Source organism: Pleurodeles waltl, chromosome 2_1 (assembly GCF_031143425.1).
Source record: "Pleurodeles waltl isolate 20211129_DDA chromosome 2_1, aPleWal1.hap1.20221129, whole genome shotgun sequence".
Classification (NCBI taxonomy): domain Eukaryota; kingdom Metazoa; phylum Chordata; class Amphibia; order Caudata; family Salamandridae; genus Pleurodeles; species Pleurodeles waltl.
In genome coordinates, this window is record NC_090438.1 from 129,433,305 (window position 1) to 129,456,906 (window position 23,602).

The 23,602-nt window shown below is 46.9% G+C and overlaps 1 protein-coding gene across 1 annotated transcript in view; it reads right to left on the reverse strand.

The window, feature by feature from the left end:
* Positions 1–23,602, reverse strand: part of COL4A5 (collagen type IV alpha 5 chain) — a 1,021,631-nt gene that overhangs the window by 830,900 nt on the left and 167,129 nt on the right. Inside the window, exons 11-15 of the mRNA XM_069211570.1 lie at positions 22,937–22,972; positions 22,804–22,845; positions 19,947–20,039; positions 17,594–17,647; positions 17,453–17,509 (exon numbers count right to left, since the gene is read on the reverse strand). Of these exons, the coding sequence (XP_069067671.1) occupies positions 17,453–17,509; positions 17,594–17,647; positions 19,947–20,039; positions 22,804–22,845; positions 22,937–22,972 (282 nt within the window). The remainder of the gene's footprint in view (positions 1–17,452; positions 17,510–17,593; positions 17,648–19,946; positions 20,040–22,803; positions 22,846–22,936; positions 22,973–23,602) is intronic.

Sequence of the window (23,602 nt, forward strand, 5' to 3'; positions counted from 1 at the left end):
GTCCTTTTTTGGTATCAAGAAGTACAGTGAATAAACTCCCTGTGTTTATTTGTGTGCTTGGTACTAATTCTATTGCATTTTTTTGCAGTAATGCTTGAACTTCTATCTCTAGAAGCTGTGAATGGTGTTTTGATAAATTTTGTGATTTTGGTGGTATGTCTGGAGGGAATTGCAGGAATTCTATGCAATAACCATGTTGGATAATTGCTAGGACCCATGTGTCTGTAGTTATTTCCTCCCATGCTTCGTAATATTGACCTATCCTTCCCCCCACTGGTGTTGTGTGGGGGGGGGTGAGTGACGTGTGAGTCACTGCTTGTTGGTAGTGGTTTTGGGGCTTTGAAATCTTCCTCTGTTCCTAGGGAATTGCCCTCCTCTATACTGGCCCCGAAAGCCTCCCCTGTACTGTCCCTGGTAGGTGGACGGTGCGGACTGTGAGGTACTGGCTTGTGTGGCCTGACCCCGAAACCCTCCTCTAAAAGGTGTTTTGCGGAAGGTGGTATAAGATCCTCTGCTCTGCGGGGAGTAGAGTGCGCCCATGGCCTTGGCAGTGTCAGTGTCCTTTTTGAGCTTTTCTATGGCTGTGTCGACCTCCGGACCGAACAGCATTTTTTCGTTTACTGGCATGTTAAGTACTGCCTGCTGAATTTCCGGCTTGAATCCAGACGTTCTGAGCCATGCGTGCCTACGGAAGGTAACCGACGTATTAATGGTCCTTGCGGCTGTGTCTGCTGCATCCATAGAGGAGCGTATTTGATTGTTGGAAATGTTTTGACCTTCTTCAACAACCTGTTTTGCTCTTTTTTGTAGATCTTTTGGGAGATGTTCAATGAGATGCTGCATCTCATCCCAGTGGGCTCTGTCGTATCGCGCTAGCAGCGCTTGTGAGTTTGCGATGCGCCACTGGTTTGCTGCCTGGACAGCGACCCTCTTCCCGGCTGCATCAAACTTTCTGCTTTCTTTATCTGGGGGAGGTGCATCCCCAGAAGTGTGTGAATTTGCCCGTTTTCTGGCAGCCCCTACCACCACAGAATCTGGTGGCAGCTGAGAGGTGATGAATACAGGGTCTGTAGGAGGCGCCTTATATTTTTTGTCCACTCTAGGCGTTACTGCCCTGCTTTTGACTGGCTCTTTGAAGATCTCCTTTGCATGGCGAAGCATGCCTGGGAGCATAGGCAGGCTCTGGTAGGAGCTGTGGGTGGAGGAGAGGGTGTTAAATAAAAAGTCATCCTCTACTTGTTCAGAGTGTAGTTCCACATTATGGAACTGAGCTGCTCTAGCCACCACTTGTGAATAGGCTGTGCTGTCCTCAGGTGGTGATGGCCTAGTTGGGTATGTGTCTGGGCTGTTATCAGACACTGGTGCATCGTACAAGTCCCACGCGTCCTGATCTTGGTCATCGTGGCTCATGGCGGTGTGAGCTGGCGAATGTGACGGGATGTAAGTTGGTGAAGCCGGAGTTACAGGTGGAGGCGAGGGAGGAGGTGTTACCGTCTTTGCTGTTTGTTGCTGAGGAGCCTCTCGTGCTACAAACTGAAGTGTTCTCTTTCTTTTGACAGGTGGAAGGGTACTGATCTTCACTGTCCCTTGCTGAATAAAGATACGCTTCTGCGTGTGATCCACTTCAGTGGATTGCAGTTCCTGTTCGAATCTGTGTCTTTTCATTTGTGAAGACATAGAAAGTTCTTCAGTATAGGAAACTGGGTCTGTTGGTGCTTTTTTCGGCTCCGAAAACCCTGTTGTTTGTTTTTTCGGCTCCGAGGTAACCTTCCTCTTCTTTTGTGCCGAAAAATCTTGGCCTCTATGATCTTCGGCGCCACTGTCTCGGCGTCGATCCGTGTCGACACCGAACTCTCGGTGTCGATGCTTCTCTTTAGCACTCTCTCGGTCCCGAGGAGGCTGCGTGCTGGTGTCTCGACCGGAGTCGGACGATCTCGACACTGAATGGGCCTTTTTCGGTGCCGATTGTTGGTCACCGTGAATTTGGGTTGAGCCATGACCGGTTGGCAGTGGCGTCCCCTGGGCCTTTTTGCCTTTTTTAATTTCTGATCTCGACGTCTTACTCACTGTTTTTGGATGGTCGAGTTCGTCGGAGTCTGAATCCTGGATGGAAAAGGATTCCTCCTGTTCATCTTCTGTCTCGAACTGTCGATGCTCTTTTGGCGTGGACGCCATCTGCAGTCTTCTCGCTCGACGGTCGCGCAGAGTTTTTCGGGACCGGAACGCCCGACAGGCCTCACAGGATTCTTCGCTGTGCTCGGGTGACAGGCACAGGTTACAGACCGAGTGTTGGTCCGTATAAGGATATTTGTTGTGGCATTCAGGGCAGAATCGAAACGGGGTCCGTTCCATCGGCGTTGTTCTCCACGCGGTCGGGCCGACTAGGCTCCGACGGTGTGCCGAAATCTACCCCGAAGGGCACCGAAGCGCTTCGATGTTCAATGCGTTGTCGTATGTGTTTATCTCGAACCGGATCGCAACGATACCGTCGAAAATCTTCCGTTTTCAGCTATCTTTCCGTTCCGAAACTCGGAGCGACAGGAACACGTCCGAACCCGATGGCGGAAAGAAAACAATCGAAGATGGAGTCGACGCCAATGCGCAATGAGCACAGAAGGAGGAGCCACTCGGTCCAGTGACTCGAAAACACTTCTTCGAAGAAAAACAACTTGTAACACTCCGACCCAACACCAGATGGCGAGCTAATGCATACCATGTGTATCTACAGCGACAGATGCCATCGAACACACCTTTTCCTGTTCCGGTTTTGGCGACGATTTCTTGTGGTGTTTGGGCAAACCCATATATTCTAGGTTTGTGATTACTGTTTGAATGTCTCTTTGGTATTTCTGCTTTGTTTTTGCCTTTACTAGCCAGTCGTCTAGATATGGATATACATGTATTCCTTTCCTTCTTAGATAGGCTACTACTGCTGTGTGACACTTTGTAAAGACTTGCAGTGCTAACTTTATGCTGAACTGTAGCACTGTGACCTGGTAGCATGCTCTGTCTAGAACAAATCTGAGGTACTTCCTGTGTCCTCGATTCATTGGGCTGTGCAGGTAGGCATCCTTGAGATCTAGAGTAGCAATGTAGTCCCCTTGTCTTGGAAGTCGGATGACTCCTTGAAGGGTCTAGGATTGGCCTCAGAGTTTGAAACCAAAAAGTAAGGAGAGTAATTTTCCTTATTTCTCTCTCTTGGTGGTACTCTTTGGATAGCGTTCTTCTGTAAAAGTACTTTCACCTCCTTCCTTAACCGTATGATTTCCTCTCCACAAAATGTCTTTGGTTTCAGTGGTGTTTTAGATGGTTCCTTGGTTAATTCTATGCAGTATATGTAACATATTACATTTTAAATAAATTTGCCTGATGTTATTTTTTCCGCTCTCCTGGGAATTGTTTTGTTCTGCCTCTCATTGGTATTATGTGGGATGTCTGGGTTGTGGGGTGAGTCACTGATTTGCTGGTCCTTCCCCTCGGGTTGACTTCTTCTCTTCGCTCATGCATGAAAGGGCTGCCTGGCAGGAAGTTGCCACTGCTGGTATGCTGATTGTTGTGTGACCTGATGGGAGCTACCAAGATCCTGTTTTTGCTATTGGCAGTGTGGGAACGGTGTTCTGCCTCTTGGCCTTCGTGTTTCCTCCCCTTCTGAACGAGCCTATGAACTGTAGGGCTGTTTCATTCTTCTTCTTTTTCTGTTGTAAGGACTCATCAACTGCTTGGTCAAACAGGGTGTCTATCGCGAATGACATGTTAATTATGGATGCTTGCACCTCTGGTTTAAACCACAACACTCTTAACCAGGGAATGCCTTCTTAGCTTGGGGCTGGTACACATCTGCCTACTGGCACTGCCTATGCTGCATCCGAGGCTGACTTCAGGCACGTACTGGGTATGTTTCACTCCTCCTGCATGATTGCTTTGACCCTTTTCTTGTAATCCTCTGGGAGGTGCAGCATTAGGGACTCCATTTCATCCCACTGTTTGTGGCCATTTCTGTTCAACAATACATTTGAATTCGCAATTCGGCACTGTGTTGCGGCCTCCCTTTCCATTTTCCTTTCCCCCATGTCGAGTCTCTTGCTCTCTTTTTCAGGTGGAGGACCTGTTAATGTAGGAGCAATATTGTGTGTTAATTTTGTAGAGACAATGAATAGAGTCTGCTGGTGAATTCTCCTTTATATGCCTTGGGTATTGTGTAGAGGGTTGGTATTTCTTCTCAAACATTGGCGTAACTGCCTTTGCTGTGGCAGGTTCTCTAAACACCTCCTTCCCCTGGTCTAGGATGCTGGGCAACATTGGTAAGTACTCTTGTGAGCAGGCATTAATGTTTCCAGAAGGAAACAGGAGTCTCCCTTTTCTTCCTCTAGTTGTACACTATAGGTGCTAGCCGCCCTCTTGATAAGCCTGTTGTACATGGAGAGGTTGTCTGGAGGTGAAGGCCTTAAAGGACAGATGTCCATCCCCTTTTCAGGGGAGTCTGTGTTATTTGTTCCATGACTGTTCATTAAACCCTCCTGCTCCTTCATTCGCTTCTGTTTCAAAGAAATGTACCACAGGTTCTTCCTCCTGTGGCTCCGGTGTTGCGGGAGCTTGTAAGGCAAACTAATCATCTTTGACGTTGAAGGTTTTGTTGAAATTGAAATTCCCTCAAGGAGTTATCAAACTTTCTTTTTCTTTGTAGGAGTGATGCAATCTCGGGCTCCAGTCAACTCTTTTCACCTCCTGTTCGGCGTTGCGCATGGACAAAGGTCTTTTCTTGGATGTAGACGGGTCTTCCAACGTCAAGGGTTTTGTGCCCTCCTTTGATCCCTCTCACATGGGTGGTAAAGTTGAGAGTTTTAGTGGCTTCTTGGCTGTCTCGATATCCCCTGGTCGAGATCCATGGGCCTCTCTGGGTTTTAGCTTTTGGCATTGAGGCTGCCTTTTTGGACTTATTGTCCTAGGACTTAAAATGTTTGGTGCCTTTTGGCAGCTTTGCTACCTCATGGGCTTTTCTTTCGATGTCCATTGCCACTTTTTTCAACGCCTGCTTCCTCTCACCATCTGTGGTGTATGTTTCGGCATCAAAACATCAGCTTCCTCGACGTTTTCATCATCGTCACTGGAGAGGCCAATGTCCTTTAATGATACCTGTGGTCTTTGGGTGGCCATTGATATAGTGTTGCAGCCTTTGTGTTCGGCGTGCTCTTAAGATCTTCTGCACAAATGTGGCGCATGACTCACCGTCCTCGTCTGAGTGGTCCTTTGGGAGACAGAGGCTAAAGACTGCATGGGGGGGGGTCTCTGCGCAAAGTTGTGGTGGCATTTTGGGTGGTATTTTACATGTCTCCTACATGCCCACATTCTCTGCTCGTGTGGCTGGCTCTAGCAAGGTCCCACATCAGAAAAAGCAAGGAGAGAAAGGTCCCCTTCCTTCTGGTCATCCTTTCTTTGCGGACTTCGGAGAATGTAGATTTTCTTAAAAACTTGTTCTTTCTCTAAAAGCTTTTGGAGCTTCTTCATAACTTCCAGACCCAACGGTGGAAAAAAGATTCTGAAGATGGCCACCACACACAGGAATACCTGGGGCACCATCTGACGGCAAAAATGGGAAGAGCATACCACAAATAACGGTCAACGACTCCCACAACAACACAAAAAAAAGGGAAGAAAGGACAATTCTGGATCCAACCACTAGACGGCGGAGTAATGCAAAGCATGCGAATTCAGAAAAAAGGATTTGTGTTGCAAAACCACATGGACCCAGATTTATGCCTAAGGAGGACCCTTGATTTTTACTTTAACAAATCTATGAAATTCAGACTTGACAAAAAAGCTAATATGGATTTGCTCGTTGTTAGCTAGGTAGACCAGTTCAGAAATGGCCAATCTCCAGGTGGGTAACATTGTGTATTAATAGTGTTAGCATCTAGTGCAATCAGATTCCCAAAAGTGTATTGGAATAGATTTGACAAGGGGCAAAGTGCTAAGACTGGGTATGTATCCATGGTGAACATCTGTTATTCAGCAACTTGGTTCTCTATAAGTTCACCAGGCAGCACAGCCTTGATTCCCATCCAAGGAATAAGCGCCGCTAGTACCTCAACTCTGGAGGAGTTTGAGGCACAATAATTATCTCCTTGTTCTTTTTTGCTTTTTGAGTAGCTCATGATGAGGACTCTGTGGCAAGGAGTATCCACTGGAAGAATAAGTTCCTTACCTTTGGCAATGTTCCTTCTAATGAAGATTCTTTTTACATGAAGATTGTTCATTGCCCTCCCACACCCCTTTGCTGAGGGCTTGTTAATTATTCTGTGGCCTTGTTTTTCTTATTCCGGTTCTAATTGGCTCATCAACATCTTGCCTTGTGTAGGAAGTTGGCTCTGTATGTGCTATTTCAAAGTAAGGAATAGCATGCACAGAGTCCAAGGGTTCCCCTTAGAGGTAAAATAGTGGTAAAAATAGATAATACTAATGCTCTATTTTGTGGTAGTGTGGTCGAGCAGTAGGCTTATCCAAGGAGTAGTGTTAAGCATTTGTTGTACATACACATAGACAATAAATGAGGTCCACACACTCAGAGACAAATCCAGCCAATAGGTTTTTGTATAGAAAAATATCTTTTCTTAGTTTATTTTAAGAACCACAGGTTCAAATTCTACATGGAATATCTCATTCGAAAGGTATTGCAGGTAAGTACTTTAGGAACTTCAAATCATCAACATTGCATGTATACTTTTCAAGTTATTCACAAATAGCTGTTTTAAAAGTGGACACAGTGCAATTTTCACAGTTCCTAGGGGAGGTAAGTATTTGTTAGGTTAACCAGGTAAGTAAGACACTTACAGGGCTTAGTTCTTGGTCCAAGGTAGCCCACCGTTGGGGGTTCAGAGCAACCCCAAAGTCACCACACCAGCAGCTCAGGGGCCGGTCAGGTGCAGAGTTCAAAGTGGTGCCCAAAACACATAGGCTAGAATGGAGAGAAGGGGGTGCCCCGGTTCCGGTCTGTTTGCAGGTAAGTACCCGCGTCTTCGGAGGGCAGACCAGGGGGGTTTTGTAGGGCACCGGGGGGGACACAAGCCCACACAGAAATTTCACCCTCAGCGGCGCGGGAGCGGCCGGGTGCAGTGTAGAAACAAGCGTCGGGTTCGCAATGTTAGTCTATGAGAGATCTCGGGATCTCTTCAGCGCTGCAGGCAGGCAAGGGGGGGATTCCTCGGGGAAACCTCCACTTGGACAAGGGAGAGGGACTCCTGGGGGTCACTTCTCCAGTGAAAGTCCGGTCCTTCAGGTCCTGGGGGCTGCGGGTGCAGGGTCTCTCCCAGGCGTCGGGACTTTAGGTTCAAAGAGTCGCGGTCAGGGGAAGCCTCGGGATTCCCTCTGCAGGCGGCGCTGTGGGGGCTCAGGGGGGACAGGTTTTTGTACTCACAGTCTTAGAGTAGTCCTGGGGTCCCTCCTGAGGTGTTGGATCGCCACCAGCCGAGTCGGGGTCGCCGGGTGCACTGTTGCAAGTCTCACGCTTCTTGCGGGGAGCTTGCAGGGTTCTTTAAAGCTGCTGGAAACAAAGTTGCAGCGTTTCTTGGAGCAGGTCCGCTGTCCTCGGGAGTTTCTTGTCTTTTCGAAGCAGGGGCAGTCCTCAGAGGATGTCGAGGTCGCTGGTCCCTTCGGAAGGCGTCGCTGGAGCAGGATCTTTGGAAGGCAGGAGACAGGCCGGTGAGTTTCTGGGGCCAAGGCAGTTGTCGTCTTCTGGTCTTCCGCTGCAGGGGTTTTCAGCTGGGCAGTCCTTCTTCTTGTAGTTGCAGGAATCTAATTTTCTAGGGTTCAGGGTAGCCCTTAAATACTAAATTTAAGGGCGTGTTTAGGTCTGGGGGGTTAGTAGCCAATGGCTACTAGCCCTGAGGGTGGGTACACCCTCTTTGTGCCTCCTCCCAAGGGGAGGGGGTCACAATCCTAACCCTATTGGGGGAATCCTCCATCTGCAAGATGGAGGATTTCTAAAAGTTAGAGTCACCTCAGCTCAGGACACCTTAGGGGCTGTCCTGACTGGCCAGTGACTCCTCCTTGTTTTTCTCATTATTTTCTCCGGCCTTGCCGCCAAAAGTGGGGCCTGGCCGGAGGGGGCGGGCAACTCCACTAGCTGGAGTGTCCTGCTGGGTTGGCACAAAGGAGGTGAGCCTTTGAGGCTCACCGCCAGGTGTGACAATTCCTGCCTGGGGGAGGTGTTAGCATCTCCACCCAGTGCAGGCTTTGTTACTGGCCTCAGAGTGACAAAGGCACTCTCCCCATGGGGCCAGCAACATGTCTCGGTTTGTGGCAGGCTGCTAAAACTAGTCAGCCTACACAGATAGTCGGTTAAGTTTCAGGGGGCACCTCTAAGGTGCCCTCTGTGGTGTATTTTACAATAAAATGTACACTGGCATCAGTGTGCATTTATTGTGCTGAGAAGTTTGATACCAAACTTCCCAGTTTTCAGTGTAGCCATTATGGTGCGGTGGAGTTCGTGTTTGACAGACTCCCAGACCATATACTCTTATGGCTACCCTGCACTTACAATGTCTAAGGTTTTGTTTAGACACTGTAGGGGTACCATGCTCATGCACTGGTACCCTCACCTATGGTATAGTGCACCCTGCCTTAGGGCTGTAAGGCCTGCTAGAGGGGTGGCTTACCTATACTGCATAGGCAGTGAGAGGCTGGCATGGCACCCTGAGGGGAGTGCCATGTCGACTTACTCGTTTTGTCCTCACTAGCACACACAAGCTGGCAAGCAGTGTGTCTGTGCTGAGTGAGAGGTCTCCAGGGTGGCATAAGACATGCTGCAGCCCTTAGAGACCTTCCTTGGCATCAGGGCCCTTGGTACTAGAAGTACCAGTTACAAGGGACTTATCTGGATGCCAGGGTCTGCCAATTGTGGATACAAAAGTACAGGTTAGGGAAAGAACACTGGTGCTGGGGCCTGGTTAGCAGGCCTCAGCACACTTTCAATTGTAAACATAGCATCAGCAAAGGCAAAAAGTCAGGGGGCAACCATGCCAAGGAGGCATTTCCTTACACAACCCCCCCCCCAAACGAAAGAGGATGAGACTAACCTTTCCCAAGAGAGTCTTCATTTTCTAAGTGGAAGAACCTGGAAAGGCCATCTGCATTGGCATGGGCAGTCCCAGGTCTGTGTTCCACTATAAAGTCCATTCCCTGTAGGGAGATGGACCACCTCAACAGTTTAGGATTTTCACCTTTCATTTGCATCAGCCATTTGAGAGGTCTGTGGTCAGTTTGAACTAGGAAGTGAGTCCCAAAGAGGTATGGTCTCAGCTTCTTCAGGGACCAAACCACAGCAAAGGCCTCCCTCTCAATGGCACTCCAACGCTGCTCCCTGGGGAGTAACCTCCTGCTAATGAAAGCAACAGGCTGGTCAAGGCCATCATCATTTGTTTGGGACAAAACTGCCCCTATCCCATGTTCAGAGGCATCAGTCTGCACAATGAACTGCTGAGAATAATCTGGAGCTTTTAGAACTGGTGCTGAGCACATTGCCTGTTTCAGGGTGTCAAAGGCCTGTTGGCATTCCACAGTCCAGTTCACTTTCTTGGGCATTTTCTTGGAGGTGAGTTCAGTGAGGGCTGTCACAATGGATCCATATCCCTTCACAAACCTCCTGTAATACCCAGTCAAGCCAAGGAATGCCCTGACTTGAGTCTGGGTTTTTGGAGCTACCCAGTCCAGAATAGTCTGGATCTTGGGTTGGAGTGGCTGAACTTGGCCTCCACCTACAAGGTGTCCCAAGTAAACCACAGTTCCCTGCCCTATCTGGCATTTGGATGCCTTGATAGAGAGGCCTGCAGATTGCAGAGCCTTCAAAACCTTCCTCAGGTGGACCAGGTGATCTTGCCAGGTGGAGCTAAAGACAGCAATATCATCAAGATAAGCTGTGCTAAAGGACTCCAAGCCAGCAAGGACTTGATTCACCAACCTTTGGAAGGTGGCAGGGGCATTCTTTAAACCAAAGGGCATAACAGTAAACTGATAATGCCCATCAGGTGTGGAGAATGCTGTCTTTTCTTTTGCTCCAGGTGCCATTTTTATTTGCCAGTACCCTGCTGTCAAGTCAAAGGTACTTAGAAATTTGGCAGCACCTAATTTATCTATGAGCTCATCAGCTCTTGGAATTGGATGAGCATCTGTCTTGGTGACAGAATTGAGCCCTCTGTAGTCCACACAAAACCTCATCTCTTTCTTTCCATCTTTGGTGTGAGGTTTGGGGACTAAGACCACTGGGCTAGCCCAGGGGCTGTCAGAGCGCTCAATTACTCCCAATTCCAGCATCTTGTGGACTTCCACCTTGATGCTTTCCTTAACATGGTCAGATTGTCTAAAGATTTTGTTCTTGACAGGCATGCTGTCTCCTGTGTCCACATCATGGGTACACAGGTGTGTCTGACCAGGGGTTAAGGAGAAGAGTTCAGGAAACTGTTGTAGGACTCTCCTACAATCAGCTTGCTGTTGGCCAGAGAGGGTGTCTGAGTAGATCACTCCATCTACTGTGCCATCTTTTGGGTCTGATGACAGAAGATCAGGGAGAGGTTCACTGTCTGCCTCCTGATCCTCGTCTGTTACCATCAACAGATTGACATCAGCCCTGTCGTGGAAGAGCTTAAGGCGGTTTACATGGATCACCCTCTTGGGGCTCCTGCTTGTGCCCAGGTCCACCAGGTAGGTGACCTGACTCTTCCTTTCTAGTACTGGGTAAGGGCCACTCCATTTGTCCTGGAGTGCCCTGGGAGCCACAGGCTCCAGAACCCAGACTTTCTGCCCTGGTTGGAACTCAACCAGTGCAGCCTTTTGGTCATACCAAAACTTCTGGAGCTGTTGGCTGGCCTCAAGGTTTTTGGTTGCCTTTTCCATGTACTCTGCCATTCTAGAGCGAAGGCCAAGTACATAGTCCACTATGTCCTGTTTAGGCTCATGGAGAGGTCTCTCCCAGCCTTCTTTAACAAGGGCAAGTGGTCCCCTTACAGGATGACCAAACAGAAGTTCAAAGGGTGAGAATCCTACTCCCTTCTGTGGCACCTCTCTGTAAGCGAAAAGCAGACATGGCAAGAGGACATCCCATCTCCTTTTGAGCTTTTCTGGGAGCCCCATGATCATGCCTTTTAATGTCTTGTTGAATCTCTCAACCAAGCCATTAGTTTGTGGATGGTATGGTGTAGTGAATTTATAAGTCACTCCACACTCATTCCACATGTGCTTTAGGTATGCTGACATGAAGTTGGTACCTCTGTCAGACACCACCTCCTTAGGGAAACCCACTCTGGTAAAGATACCAATGAGGGCCTTGGCTACTGCAGGGGCAGTAGTCGACCTAAGGGGAATAGCTTCAGGATACCTGGTAGCATGATCCACTACTACCAGGATATACATATTTCCTGAGGCTGTGGGAGGTTCTAGTGGACCAACTATGTCCACACCCACTCTTTCAAAGGGAACCCCCACCACTGGAAGTGGAATGAGGGGGGCCTTTGGATGCCCACCTGTCTTACCACTGGCTTGACAGGTGGGGCAGGAGAGGCAAAACTCCTTAACCATGTTGGACATATTGGGCCAGTAGAAGTGGTTGACTAACCTCTCCCACGTCTTGGTTTGTCCCAAATGTCCAGCAAGGGGAATGTCATGGGCCAATGTTAGGATGAACTCTCTGAACAGCTGAGGCACTACCACTCTCCTAGTGGCACCAGGTTTGGGGTCTCTGGCCTCAGTGTACAGGAGTCCATCTTCCCAATAGACCCTATGCGTTCCATTTTTCTTGCCTTTGGACTCTTCAGCAGCTTGCTGCCTAAGGCCTTCAAGAGAGGGACAGGTTTCTTGTCCCTTACACAGCTCCTCCCTTGAGGGTCCCCCTGGGCCTAAGAGCTCAACCTGATAAGGTTCAAGCTCCAAAGGCTCAGTTCCCTCAGAGGGCAGAACTTCTTCCTGAGAAGAGAGGTTCCCTTTCTTTTGCTGTGTTGCAGTTGGTTTCCCAACTGACTTTCCTGTTCTCTTGGTAGGCTGGGCCATTTTTCCAGACTCCAGCTCTACTTGTTCACCCTGTGCCTTGCATTGTGCTCTTGTTTTCACACACACCAGTTCAGGGATACCCAGCATTGCTGCATGGGTTTTTAGTTCTACCTCAGCCCATGCTGAGGACTCCAGGTCATTTCCAAGCAGACAGTCCACTGGGATATTTGAGGAGACCACCACCTGTTTCAGGCCATTGACCCCTCCCCATTCTAAAGTAACCATTGCCATGGGATGTACTTTTCTCTGATTGTCAGCGTTGGTGACTGTGTAAGTTTTTCCAGTCAGGTATTGGCCAGGGGAAACCAGTTTCTCTGTCACCATGGTGACACTGGCACCTGTATCCCTCAGGCCCTCTATTCTAGTCCCATTAATTAAGAGTTGCTGTCTGTATTTTTGCATGTTAGGCGGCCAGACAGCTAGTGTGGCTAAATCCACCCCACCCTCAGAAACTAGAGTAGCTTCAGTGTGGACCCTGATTTGCTCTGGGCACACTGTTGATCCCACTTGGAGACTAGCCATACCAGTGTTACCTGGATGGGAGTTTGGAGTGGAACCTTTCTTGGGACAGGCCTTGTCTCCAGTTTGGTGTCCATGCTGTTTACAGCTATGACACCAGGCCTTTTTGGGATCAAAGTTTTTACCCTTGTACCCATTGTTTTGTGAAGAGGCTCTGGGCCCACCCTCCTGTGCAGGTTTTTGGGGGCCTGTAGAAGACTCTTTACTATTTTTAGTTTTGGCTGTCTCATCACCCTTCCCCTGGGGAGTCTTTGTGACCCCTTTCTTTTGGTCACCCCCTGTTGAAGTCTTGGACACCCTTGTCTTGACCCAATGGTCCGCCTTCTTTCCCAATTCTTGGGGAGAAATTGGTCCTAGGTCTACCAGATGCTGATGCAGTTTATCATTGAAACAATTACTTAACAGGTGTTCTTTCACAAATAAATTGTACAGCCCATCATAATTACTTACACCACTGCCTTGAATCCAACCATCTAGTGTTTTCACTGAGTAGTCAACAAAGTCAACCCAGGTCTGGCTCGAGGATTTTTGAGCCCCCCTGAACCTAATCCTGTACTCCTCAGTGGAGAATCCAAAGCCCTCAATCAGGGTACCCTTCATGAGGTCATAGGATTCTGCATCTTTTCCAGAGAGTGTGAGGAGTCTATCCCTACACTTTCCTGTGAACATTTCCCAAAGGAGAGCACCCCAGTGAGATCTGTTCACTTTTCTGGTTACACAAGCCCTCTCAAAAGCTGTGAACCATTTGGTGATGTCATCACCATCTTCATATTTAGTTACAATCCCTTTAGGGATTTTCAACATGTCAGGAGAATCTCTGACCCTATTTATGTTGCTGCCACCATTGATGGGTCCTAGGCCCATCTCTTGTCTTTCCCTCTCTATGGCTAGGATCTGTCTTTCCAAAGCCAATCTTTTGGCCATCCTGGCTAACTGGATGTCCTCTTCACTGGGGCTATCCTCAGTGATTTCAGAGGTGTTGGTCTCTCCTGTGAGGGAACCAGCATCTCTGACTATTATTTTAGGAGTCAGGGTTTGAGGGACCCTGTTCTCCCTAGATAGGACTGGTAGGGGGGAATTTTCCTCCAAGTCACTATCCTCTTCCTCTGAGTTGCCACCCTCAGAGGGGTTGGCCTTTTCAAACTCTGCCAAAAGCTCCTGGAGCTGTATTTTGGTAGGTTTGGGGCCCATTGTTATTTTCTTTATTTTACAGAGTGACCTTAGCTCCCTCATCTTAAGATGGAGGTAAGGTGTGGTGTCGAGTTCCACCACAGTCACATCTGTGCTAGACATTTTGCTTCTAAAAGTTGGAATACTTTTTAAGAATCTACAACTGGTTCTAGAATCTAATTCAAACTTTTACAAACTTTTAAACTCTAAAAGAAATGCTAAACAGGATCTAACACAAGGCCCTAGCAGGTCTTTTAAGAATTTAGAAAACTTTTCAAATTGCAAAAATCAATTTCTAATGACAATTTTGGAATTTGTCGTGTGATCAGGTATTGGCTGAGTAGTCCAGCAAATGCAAAGTCTTGTACCCCACCGCTGATCCACCAATGTAGGAAGTTGGCTCTGTATGTGCTATTTCAAAGTAAGGAATAGCATGCACAGAGTCCAAGGGTTCCCCTTAGAGGTAAAATAGTGGTAAAAATAGATAATACTAATGCTCTATTTTGTGGTAGTGTGGTCGAGCAGTAGGCTTATCCAAGGAGTAGTGTTAAGCATTTGTTGTACATACACATAGACAATAAATGAGGTCCACACACTCAGAGACAAATCCAGCCAATAGGTTTTTGTATAGAAAAATATATTTTCTTAGTTTATTTTAAGAACCACAGGTTCAAATTCTACATGGAATATCTCATTCGAAAGGTATTGCAGGTAAGTACTTTAGGAACTTCAAATCATCAAAATTGCATGTATACTTTTCAAGTTATTCACAAATAGCTGTTTTAAAAGTGGACACTTAGTGCAATTTTCACAGTTCCTAGGGGAGGTAAGTATTTGTTAGGTTAACCAGGTAAGTAAGACACTTACAGGGCTTAGTTCTTGGTCCAAGGTAGCCCACCGTTGGGGGTTCAGAGCAACCCCAAAGTCACCACACCAGCAGCTCAGGGGCCGGTCAGGTGCAGAGTTCAAAGTGGTGCCCAAAACACATAGGCTAGAATGGAGAGAAGGGGGTGCCCCGGTTCCGGTCTGTTTGCAGGTAAGTACCCGCGTCTTCGGAGGGCAGACCAGGGGGGTTTTGTAGGGCACCGGGGGGGACACAAGCCCACACAGAAATTTCACCCTCAGCGGCGCGGGAGCGGCCGGGTGCAGTGTAGAAACAAGCGTCGGGTTCGCAATGTTAGTCTATGAGATATCTCGGGATCTCTTCAGCGCTGCAGGCAGGCAAGGGGGGGATTCCTCGGGGAAACCTCCACTTGGACAAGGGAGAGGGACTCCTGGGGGTCACTTCTCCAGTGAAAGTCCGGTCCTTCAGGTCCTGGGGGCTGCGGGTGCAGGGTCTCTCCCAGGCGTCGGGACTTTAGGTTCAAAGAGTCGCGGTCAGGGGAAGCCTCGGGATTCCCTCTGCAGGCGGCGCTGTGGGGGCTCAGGGGGGACAGGTTTTTGTACTCACAGTCTTAGAGTAGTCCTGGGGTCCCTCCTGAGGTGTTGGATCGCCACCAGCCAAGTCGGGGTCGCCGGGTGCACTGTTGCAAGTCTCACGCTTCTTGCGGGGAGCTTGCAGGGTTCTTTAAAGCTGCTGGAAACAAAGTTGCAGCGTTTCTTGGAGCAGGTCCGCTGTCCTCGGGAGTTTCTTGTCTTTTCGAAGCAGGGGCAGTCCTCAGAGGATGTCGAGGTCGCTGGTCCCTTCGGAAGGCGTCGCTGGAGCAGGATCTTTGGAAGGCAGGAGACAGGCCGGTGAGTTTCTGGGGCCAAGGCAGTTGTCGTCTTCTGGTCTTCCGCTGCAGGGGTTTTCAGCTGGGCAGTCCTTCTTCTTGTAGTTGCAGGAATCTAATTTTCTAGGGTTCAGGGTAGCCCTTAAATACTAAATTTAAGGGCGTGTTTAGGTCTGGGGGGTTAGTAGCCAATGGCTACTAGCCCTGAGGGTGGGTACACCCTCTTTGTGCCTCCTCCCAAGGGGAGGGGGTCACAATCCTAACCCTATTGGGGGAATCCTCCATCTGCAAGATGGAGGATTTCTAAAAGTTAGAGTCACCTCAGCTCAGGACACCTTAGGGGCTGTCCTGACTGGCCAGTGACTCCTCCTTGTTTTTCTCATTATTTTCTCCGGCCTTGCCGCCAAAAGTGGGGCCTGGCCGGAGGGGGCGGGCAACTCCACTAGCTGGAGTGTCCTGCTGGGTTGGCACAAAGGAGGTGAGCCTTTGAGGCTCACCGCCAGGTGTGACAATTCCTGCCTGGGGGAGGTGTTAGCATCTCCACCCAGTGCAGGCTTTGTTACTGGCCTCAGAGTGACAAAGGCACTCTCCCCATGGGGCCAGCAACATGTCTCGGTTTGTGGCAGGCTGCTAAAACTAGTCAGCCTACACAGATAGTCGGTTAAGTTTCAGGGGGCACCTCTAAGGTGCCCTCTGTGGTGTATTTTACAATAAAATGTACACTGGCATCAGTGTGCATTTATTGTGCTGAGAAGTTTGATACCAAACTTCCCAGTTTTCAGTGTAGCCATTATGGTGCTGTGGAGTTCGTGTTTGACAGACTCCCAGACCATATACTCTTATGGCTACCCTGCACTTACAATGTCTAAGGTTTTGTTTAGACACTGTAGGGGTACCATGCTCATGCACTGGTACCCTCACCTATGGTATAGTGCACCCTGCCTTAGGGCTGTAAGGCCTGCTAGAGGGGTGGCTTACCTATACTGCATAGGCAGTGAGAGGCTGGCATGGCACCCTGAGGGGAGTGCCATGTCGACTTACTCGTTTTGTCCTCACTAGCACACACAAGCTGGCAAGCAGTGTGTCTGTGCTGAGTGAGAGGTCTCCAGGGTGGCATAAGACATGCTGCAGCCCTTAGAGACCTTCCTTGGCATCAGGGCCCTTGGTACTAGAAGTACCAGTTACAAGGGACTTATCTGGATGCCAGGGTCTGCCAATTGTGGATACAAAAGTACAGGTTAGGGAAAGAACACTGGTGCTGGGGCCTGGTTAGCAGGCCTCAGCACACTTTCAATTGTAAACATAGCATCAGCAAAGGCAAAAAGTCAGGGGGCAACCATGCCAAGGAGGCATTTCCTTACACCTTGCAACAGAAATATCAGTCAGAACTGATGTCACCGGCAGCAGTGATGCCTTTATGGGTCTCAGTTATCATATAACAGATGACGCCGTGTAGTAATGACACTTATTAGGAGTCTAAAAATGAACCACGGGCCTCAAATATTCCACATTTCTTTAGGGGAGAACCCAGAACTCCACTGTGGATGAGGCTCTATAATGCATACAGATCTTACCTAAGTCTTTCATTAAAAATCACCATTTTTCATCAAAGTGGGTTTTTTCTCTGAAATACATTATACTAGTCTGGTGCCTAAGGAGCACCTACAATAAGTTTTCATTTCATTTGGCACATATTTTTTTACATGAGGACAGTTCAGTAAATAAACATAACTCATTTTAAACCATCAATGTGATCACTGGAGGGAAACCAATCACATTTTTGTTTCCCTCACCGAATGGTAAGCAAGACTATATATAGTACTGCATTATATTGTTTACAGTCCTGCTTTTATTTTTACTGTTAGTATGAAACTGATAAAGTAGTACTAAAAGTTAAATCCTTTTTTACACTATGGCATATATTTATTTTCTAGCTTGCAGCATTTTCATCAAAGGCATTTGATTTCAAAATCCTTTTAAAAGTACCATAAAAGGTTATCTTTGTATTAGCTACTTACCCTCTTGCCTGGTTCCCCCGGCTCACCTTTACTGCCTCCCAGAGTACACGCAGGCCCCTGAAAGTAAAAACATACACTCAAAATAAGAAAAAGTGCCAGACATAGCTAATCTTAAAAAAAAAAAAAAACACAAATACTTACTGGAAGACCAGGAGGCCCTAGAAATCCTGGTGGTCCACGCTCTCCTTTGTCTCCCTAAAAAAACATATTTAAAAGCAAAGTGAATTCATGTGATGGTCCTTTCTCTGGGTTTAATTCTGTTTTATGCAGTTAGAAGGTAGTATACTCAAATAATATTGGAGACTAAGGATTTTGAGAGTTTTGAGGGCAGGGTTGTCAATTAAAAAACATGGTTGATGCCCCATGCAGCATATTGTAAGTGCATTCGGGTCAGTATAGTACCCTGTCCGCCAAACTCTAAATAATGCCCCAAGTCTTTATCACACATATTACAGAGGAGTGAGATGCCAAGCTTTGTAATCCTGACACTTTAATGGAGGAAATACATTTTAAACTTCCATCTTGCCAATGATTTGCAGGTAGGGTCTTTAGAACCCTATCACAAACGTTTTAACAGGTTCATGTCAATTTGCATTCAAAGGGAACCTTAACTGACAAATTAGCATTTCATACTTCAGTGATTGACAAAATATATATCTAATAAAATATGCACCTATTAGTGACAAGTTTTATCAACCATTGACATACTGCAGATTGTTTTCTGAGCCAGTTTCTTGGAGTCCTGGAGCAGACAGTAACTGGCTAGTTTGCTCTTTCAATGCTGATGTTTATCACTGGTGTCCAAGGGCCACAGACTAAAATACACTCCAATTGAATAACCAAGTTATTCCAGGAGAAAGAGAGGGTTATAGAAACACAGCTACAAACATCGTCACATAAGTGTGTGTATGTGCGCACCATTGGGACTTATTGTGTGATGGGGTCTGGAAGTGTGCAATGTGATGTTTGTAGGTGATGAGGGCGTTTATGGGGGATGTGGTGAGGGAAGAGTAGGGCTGAGGAGTTGTTGGTGATCTGTACAATGCAGGCATGTTTGTGGTAGTGTTGAGCTATTTTTGAACTGTTGTGGCCCCGACCCCATGTCTATCATGCTGATATTTGGAGGCAAGAAAGCCAAGGTCTCCAGTACAGAATAACTTGTAGACCAGGCACATTGGTTTCAATAATATCCCCCAGGGTGTAGCTGGCCGGTCAACGCTCTGAGCACTGGGAAAAAACACACACACACACACATATGCATCATATATATCAAAACAAGGCCCTTTCAGGGTTAGAGTGACGCATAGATTATGCAAAAAAACAAGAGAGAACTCTGGGAAGTTCCCAAATTTAGGTGGAGAGCAGCTCAGGTAAGGAGCACTCTGCAACACCAGCGACACTCTAGCTTTGCTTACCTCAAATGTCTGCTTATCCAGCAAACTTTTTAAGCAAAGGATCAGCACAGTGCTATCCACGCTGAGCTAGATAGTGACAAAGTGGTAAATGGCTTTTGTCATTTTACAGCTCGGCAAGGATAACACTGTGTCAATCCTATTCTTAAAGATTTTGCTGTACAAATAGCAAAAGACTTTGGCACTATCTAGCTCGGTGTGGATAGCACTGTGCTGATCCTCTGCACTCCTCATCCTGGACATACCCCGCCACATCACAGCCCACCTGAGAGACCTGCATTGTCTCCCCGTCAACAAGAGAATCACCTTCAAACTCCTCAACCACGCTCACAAGGCACTACACAACACCGGACCAGAATACCTCAACAGACAGCTCTCCTTCTACACCCCGACCCGACAGCTTCGCTCCGCTGACCTTGCCCTCGCAACCGTCCCACACATCCACAGAACAAACACTGGTGACAGATCATTCTTGCACCTCGCCACCAAGACATGGAACACTCTTCCCTCCCACCTGCGTCATACCAAGGACCTCCTTACGTTCAGGAGTCATCTCAAAACATGGCTGTTCGAGCAGTAGCAGCTCCCTCCTCCCCCCCCCAGCTCCTTGAGACCCACATGGGTGAGTAGTGTGATTTATAAATTCATTGATTGATTGATTGATTGAAAAGGAAAAAGAAGTTTGCTCTCAGTCAAAGTTTTCAGCAAAAGTGAAATTATCCATGTAACAGGGTCGCTGGCCAAGGCGGTAAGAAAACCGCCCCACACAGGGACAAACGTAAAACAGTTACCAATGAAAACAAAGGATTTTTGAAAGGCAAGCCCATGAACGAGTGATAGTGATGGGCTTGGGTAAAAGCCCAGACACATACCAACACATAGGAAAAAGCAGCGCTAGCGCGCTGCTATGCTCAACCTAAAAAGGCAAGTTACAGCCCATCACAAAATGAATCCGACACGGGCACACATGGTTCTTACTGTGTGAAAAATATATCTTGCCTGGATCACATCAGAAATAAATGTGAAAAAACAAGGCTGTTGCTGGGTGTCAGAGGGACAGCACAATGACATCGCCGACCTACCTTGTCTCCTTTCAGAGTCTCGATACCAGGCTGTCCTGACTGCGCGGAATATACACCTGGTGGTCCGGGTGGTCCTTGAAGCCCCATCGCACCCTGAAACGAGGATTAACATTGATTTTTCAATGAACACTTCTATTGATTTGTTCTGGAAAATATTACATTCATTTACAAAATGTCAGGAGTTTTTCACTTCTTATTTTCGCAGGCATTCCTCTTTGTACACAACTTACAGTGTCAGAAATAACCATCAAAATGTGAACACATACCCACCCACTAATTCCAACCCATTCTACCCTTCTGTGGAACCTCCAGCCCACAGACGACATCAGGACCCACCATTCAGCTCGATGTGGTGGCACTTAAGACCTATTGTCTCCAGATTCGTCCATCCATCCACCCTCTCCTCTCATCCATTCATCCATATGGAGCTTTCTGTTTAGGCCACATTTCTAGATTGATTGTCGCCCCTCCACCCCACAAAATTGCACCAAATAGAAAAGTGCAAAAGAAGCACTTAATGGAAATTGCTAATCATTGAAATGCTCTTTTAGGGGGTGCATTTTAAGAAAAAAAGAGTCTTTGACTTATATGAAGCTCCTTAACTGCCCAGAGAGCTGGAGATCAGCAAGCAAACAGGCTGCAAAAGTATTAACGCCTCCCCGGATAAATATCAGCCAGGCAACAATGTGGGGAGGGCGCGTTTTGTGGTGTAGGTAGGGTCCTGCCACGAAAGCTCAAGTTTTGCACTCAACAAAGGCCAGCAAGAGAACTGCAGACATTTCTACTTCCCTAGAGCAGAGATAAGCCTGTTGATGTTTGAGGATACTGGTCTTCTGCTCAGAGCAGTCACCTACAACCTTGGCTAGTGTTGGATCCTGGAAAAGTACATTTTCTCCTGATGCCTGACATTTTGGTGGAGTTCTTAGTGAAACTGTTCAATCGCTGGGTTGTTTGTGCACATTGTCGCCTGGTTTTGCATGGCTTTCGCGTGGTCATTCATAAAGCCCACGTTATGAAGTGTGACTAGGTGCGCCCTCTCTAGATTTTGTCGAGTAGCTATGTACCTGGCATGTTTGCATCTAAGGGTTTCTTGAATTCTACTGCAAATAGCATCTGCTATGGCCTGACAAGAATCTAGGTTCTTGGCCACCTCTGATCTGCTTGAAATTTAACAGTCTTAAAAGAAACTCTCCACGACCCATATATTAAATAAGTTAGACTTGTGAAAACTGGGTTTAGAAACAGTCACCTTCCTAACCTTCCTGTACAAGGGTCTGGTAACAGTTGCCATGGTTACAACTGTAGTTGTAATGTGAAGCTTAGGCTCTAAGCTGGAGGTATGGTACTTTTTTTAACATATATTGCATTTCGTTTGTTTTGGGCCTGCATTTGTTTCTTCAGCACCCAGTTCGCCTTCCACAGATGTCTAGGTTTTACTGATTTCTTGTAAGGGTGACTGTCACTTATTTTATTCTAACCTTTCAGTCTTTGCACAGTGTGTAATGTCCTCCGGGCAGTATTTTTCTGCTTTCCAAACCAGCCTCGAATCCACTTTTTGTAGATAAAAAATTATTGTTTTTTCATTCATATATGTTTTTTTCTTTTTAGGGTAAAGTTACCGACTTTCTTTATTTTTTGCACTATAGTACATTTCTCCCGAAGATGAGCATTGTAAGGCATGGTCTAGAAATTGCTGCTAATAAGATTAAGGTATTTATCTAGCATGCTCTGAGAGGAAATGTCAATCAATACATAAATGCACCTCATCCAATTTATATTTATGTGTGATCCCTATCAGCCAGGTGAGCTACACTCAAAACATCCTCCAAAATGGGTCCACTCTGTTAAGTTGTTGTGTTATTTGTGTTTTCTGGTCTGTTTGGCAAACACCTTTCAATAAAGTGCTCTATCTCTTAGTTATATTTACAGCCATCCCCAGAAACAAAATCTTAGGCCAAATAGAATAGTTCTAGGTAGAGTCAAGCAGTAGACTATTTCCGGGTCATTCAAAAGTAGGACAAACAGGAAGACCAACAGCCTGATCAGAAGAATGGTCAATATCGCCCACCTTACTTCAAGGTCTGTGGCTAACGGGTGATTCAGGAATTGGGCCATCTCAGAGCAGCTAGACCACTTTTTGTATCTTAAGTTAGTCATGGTCTTGACTTCCTGTCAAGCACACCTCCCAGAGAAGCGCTACGTCCACTTTGTTTGTTGCAAATCTGTCTGCATTTTTCTCCTTACCGGCCGACTACATGTAATTACTCTCACTGGGTGGGTCACCTGGCTACTGCAAGGCGCCAACCTCATAACCCAACTGGCCCTCTTGCAATGGTGCCTTCCATCTGCTTCCTGCTAGAGGTAGCCATGGCAATGCATTTACTATAGACTTGTTGCCTCTACTCTGTGAAGTGTCGAAGCCGCATTCCCCAAGCCTCGCTCCTGTAGACCCCCACTTGTTTTTTATCCCCAAACTATCCCATAGCTATCGGAGCACACGTGATCCTAAAACATTATAAATCCTTATTGGGAATTCTCCAGAGCATTAAGATTATTGTTAGTTACTTCTGATCGTTACATTGCCGAGTGATAAATTACGGTATTGATTGATCAATTGTTTTCACCTTCAAATTAGCACATCCTCCTGCTGCATTCACCATTCTCCTACCAGGCACTTTTCAGTCTTACATATCCGAGACCTCTACATATTTTTCATGCGAACGTGCAATGAATTCTCAAGGCATCCGGCAGACCTGCAAACTTCTAGGACCTCAAATCTTTCTGTTCCCCGAGGCTACTCTGTGCTTTGCTGGCATGTAATAAATCCTAAACAAATGACAGGAAACCATGCTCTTACCTTTTCACCTTTCGGTCCTTGGAAATTCAAGCCCATATTGCCCTGAAAATGTCAAAACACATCCTAATTAGTACAGAAAATCTTCAAACATAGAAGGAGAGAAAGGACTCCAGAGGAGGGAAACAGATATTACCTTCTGCCCAGGATCACCAGGTAGACCAGGTGGTCCCTGAAAAAAAACATACCAGGTGTAAATCATTTGCAGACAAAACAGGAAGACGCAATTAAACAGCACGTCTCTCGCTAACCTCCCAAGCGCTTCTAACAGACTTGAAACAGCCCCATCCGGACACAATGCTCCTAGAAATCCCTCATGTAGACAATAACGAGCTACTTCTTCAAAAAGGATTTCCAATTTTAACTACGCAAATTTTCACTGGATGCGGGGCTGAGCACCCTTCATTCATGATACCACATGTTCTCCCAAGCATTAAAGAAATATTTTAGGCAAAAAAAAAAAAAAATGCAGATAAACAGTGTTGACAACCACCGGTAAACAAGGTTGTGGTTCTCCAACAGCATCTCCCAAACCTGCGCTACTAACTCACCATTTAAGATAGTTAAGAGCAAATTAATATTAATGAAACATTATGAAGAACCCCCAAGAGTCAAAAAGTGAGTTAACCCAACTAATTCAACCCACAGGTCCACCAGTATCACAGCTTCAAGTGCTGAGCTACAACTCCAGGTTTCAAACATTGTATCACATAGAACACAAGGGAGAAACATGAGGACCAGCAGTTCCAGTTCCAACATGCCAGTTATACATTGTTCTGTGTATCGCGATACATTGTTGCAG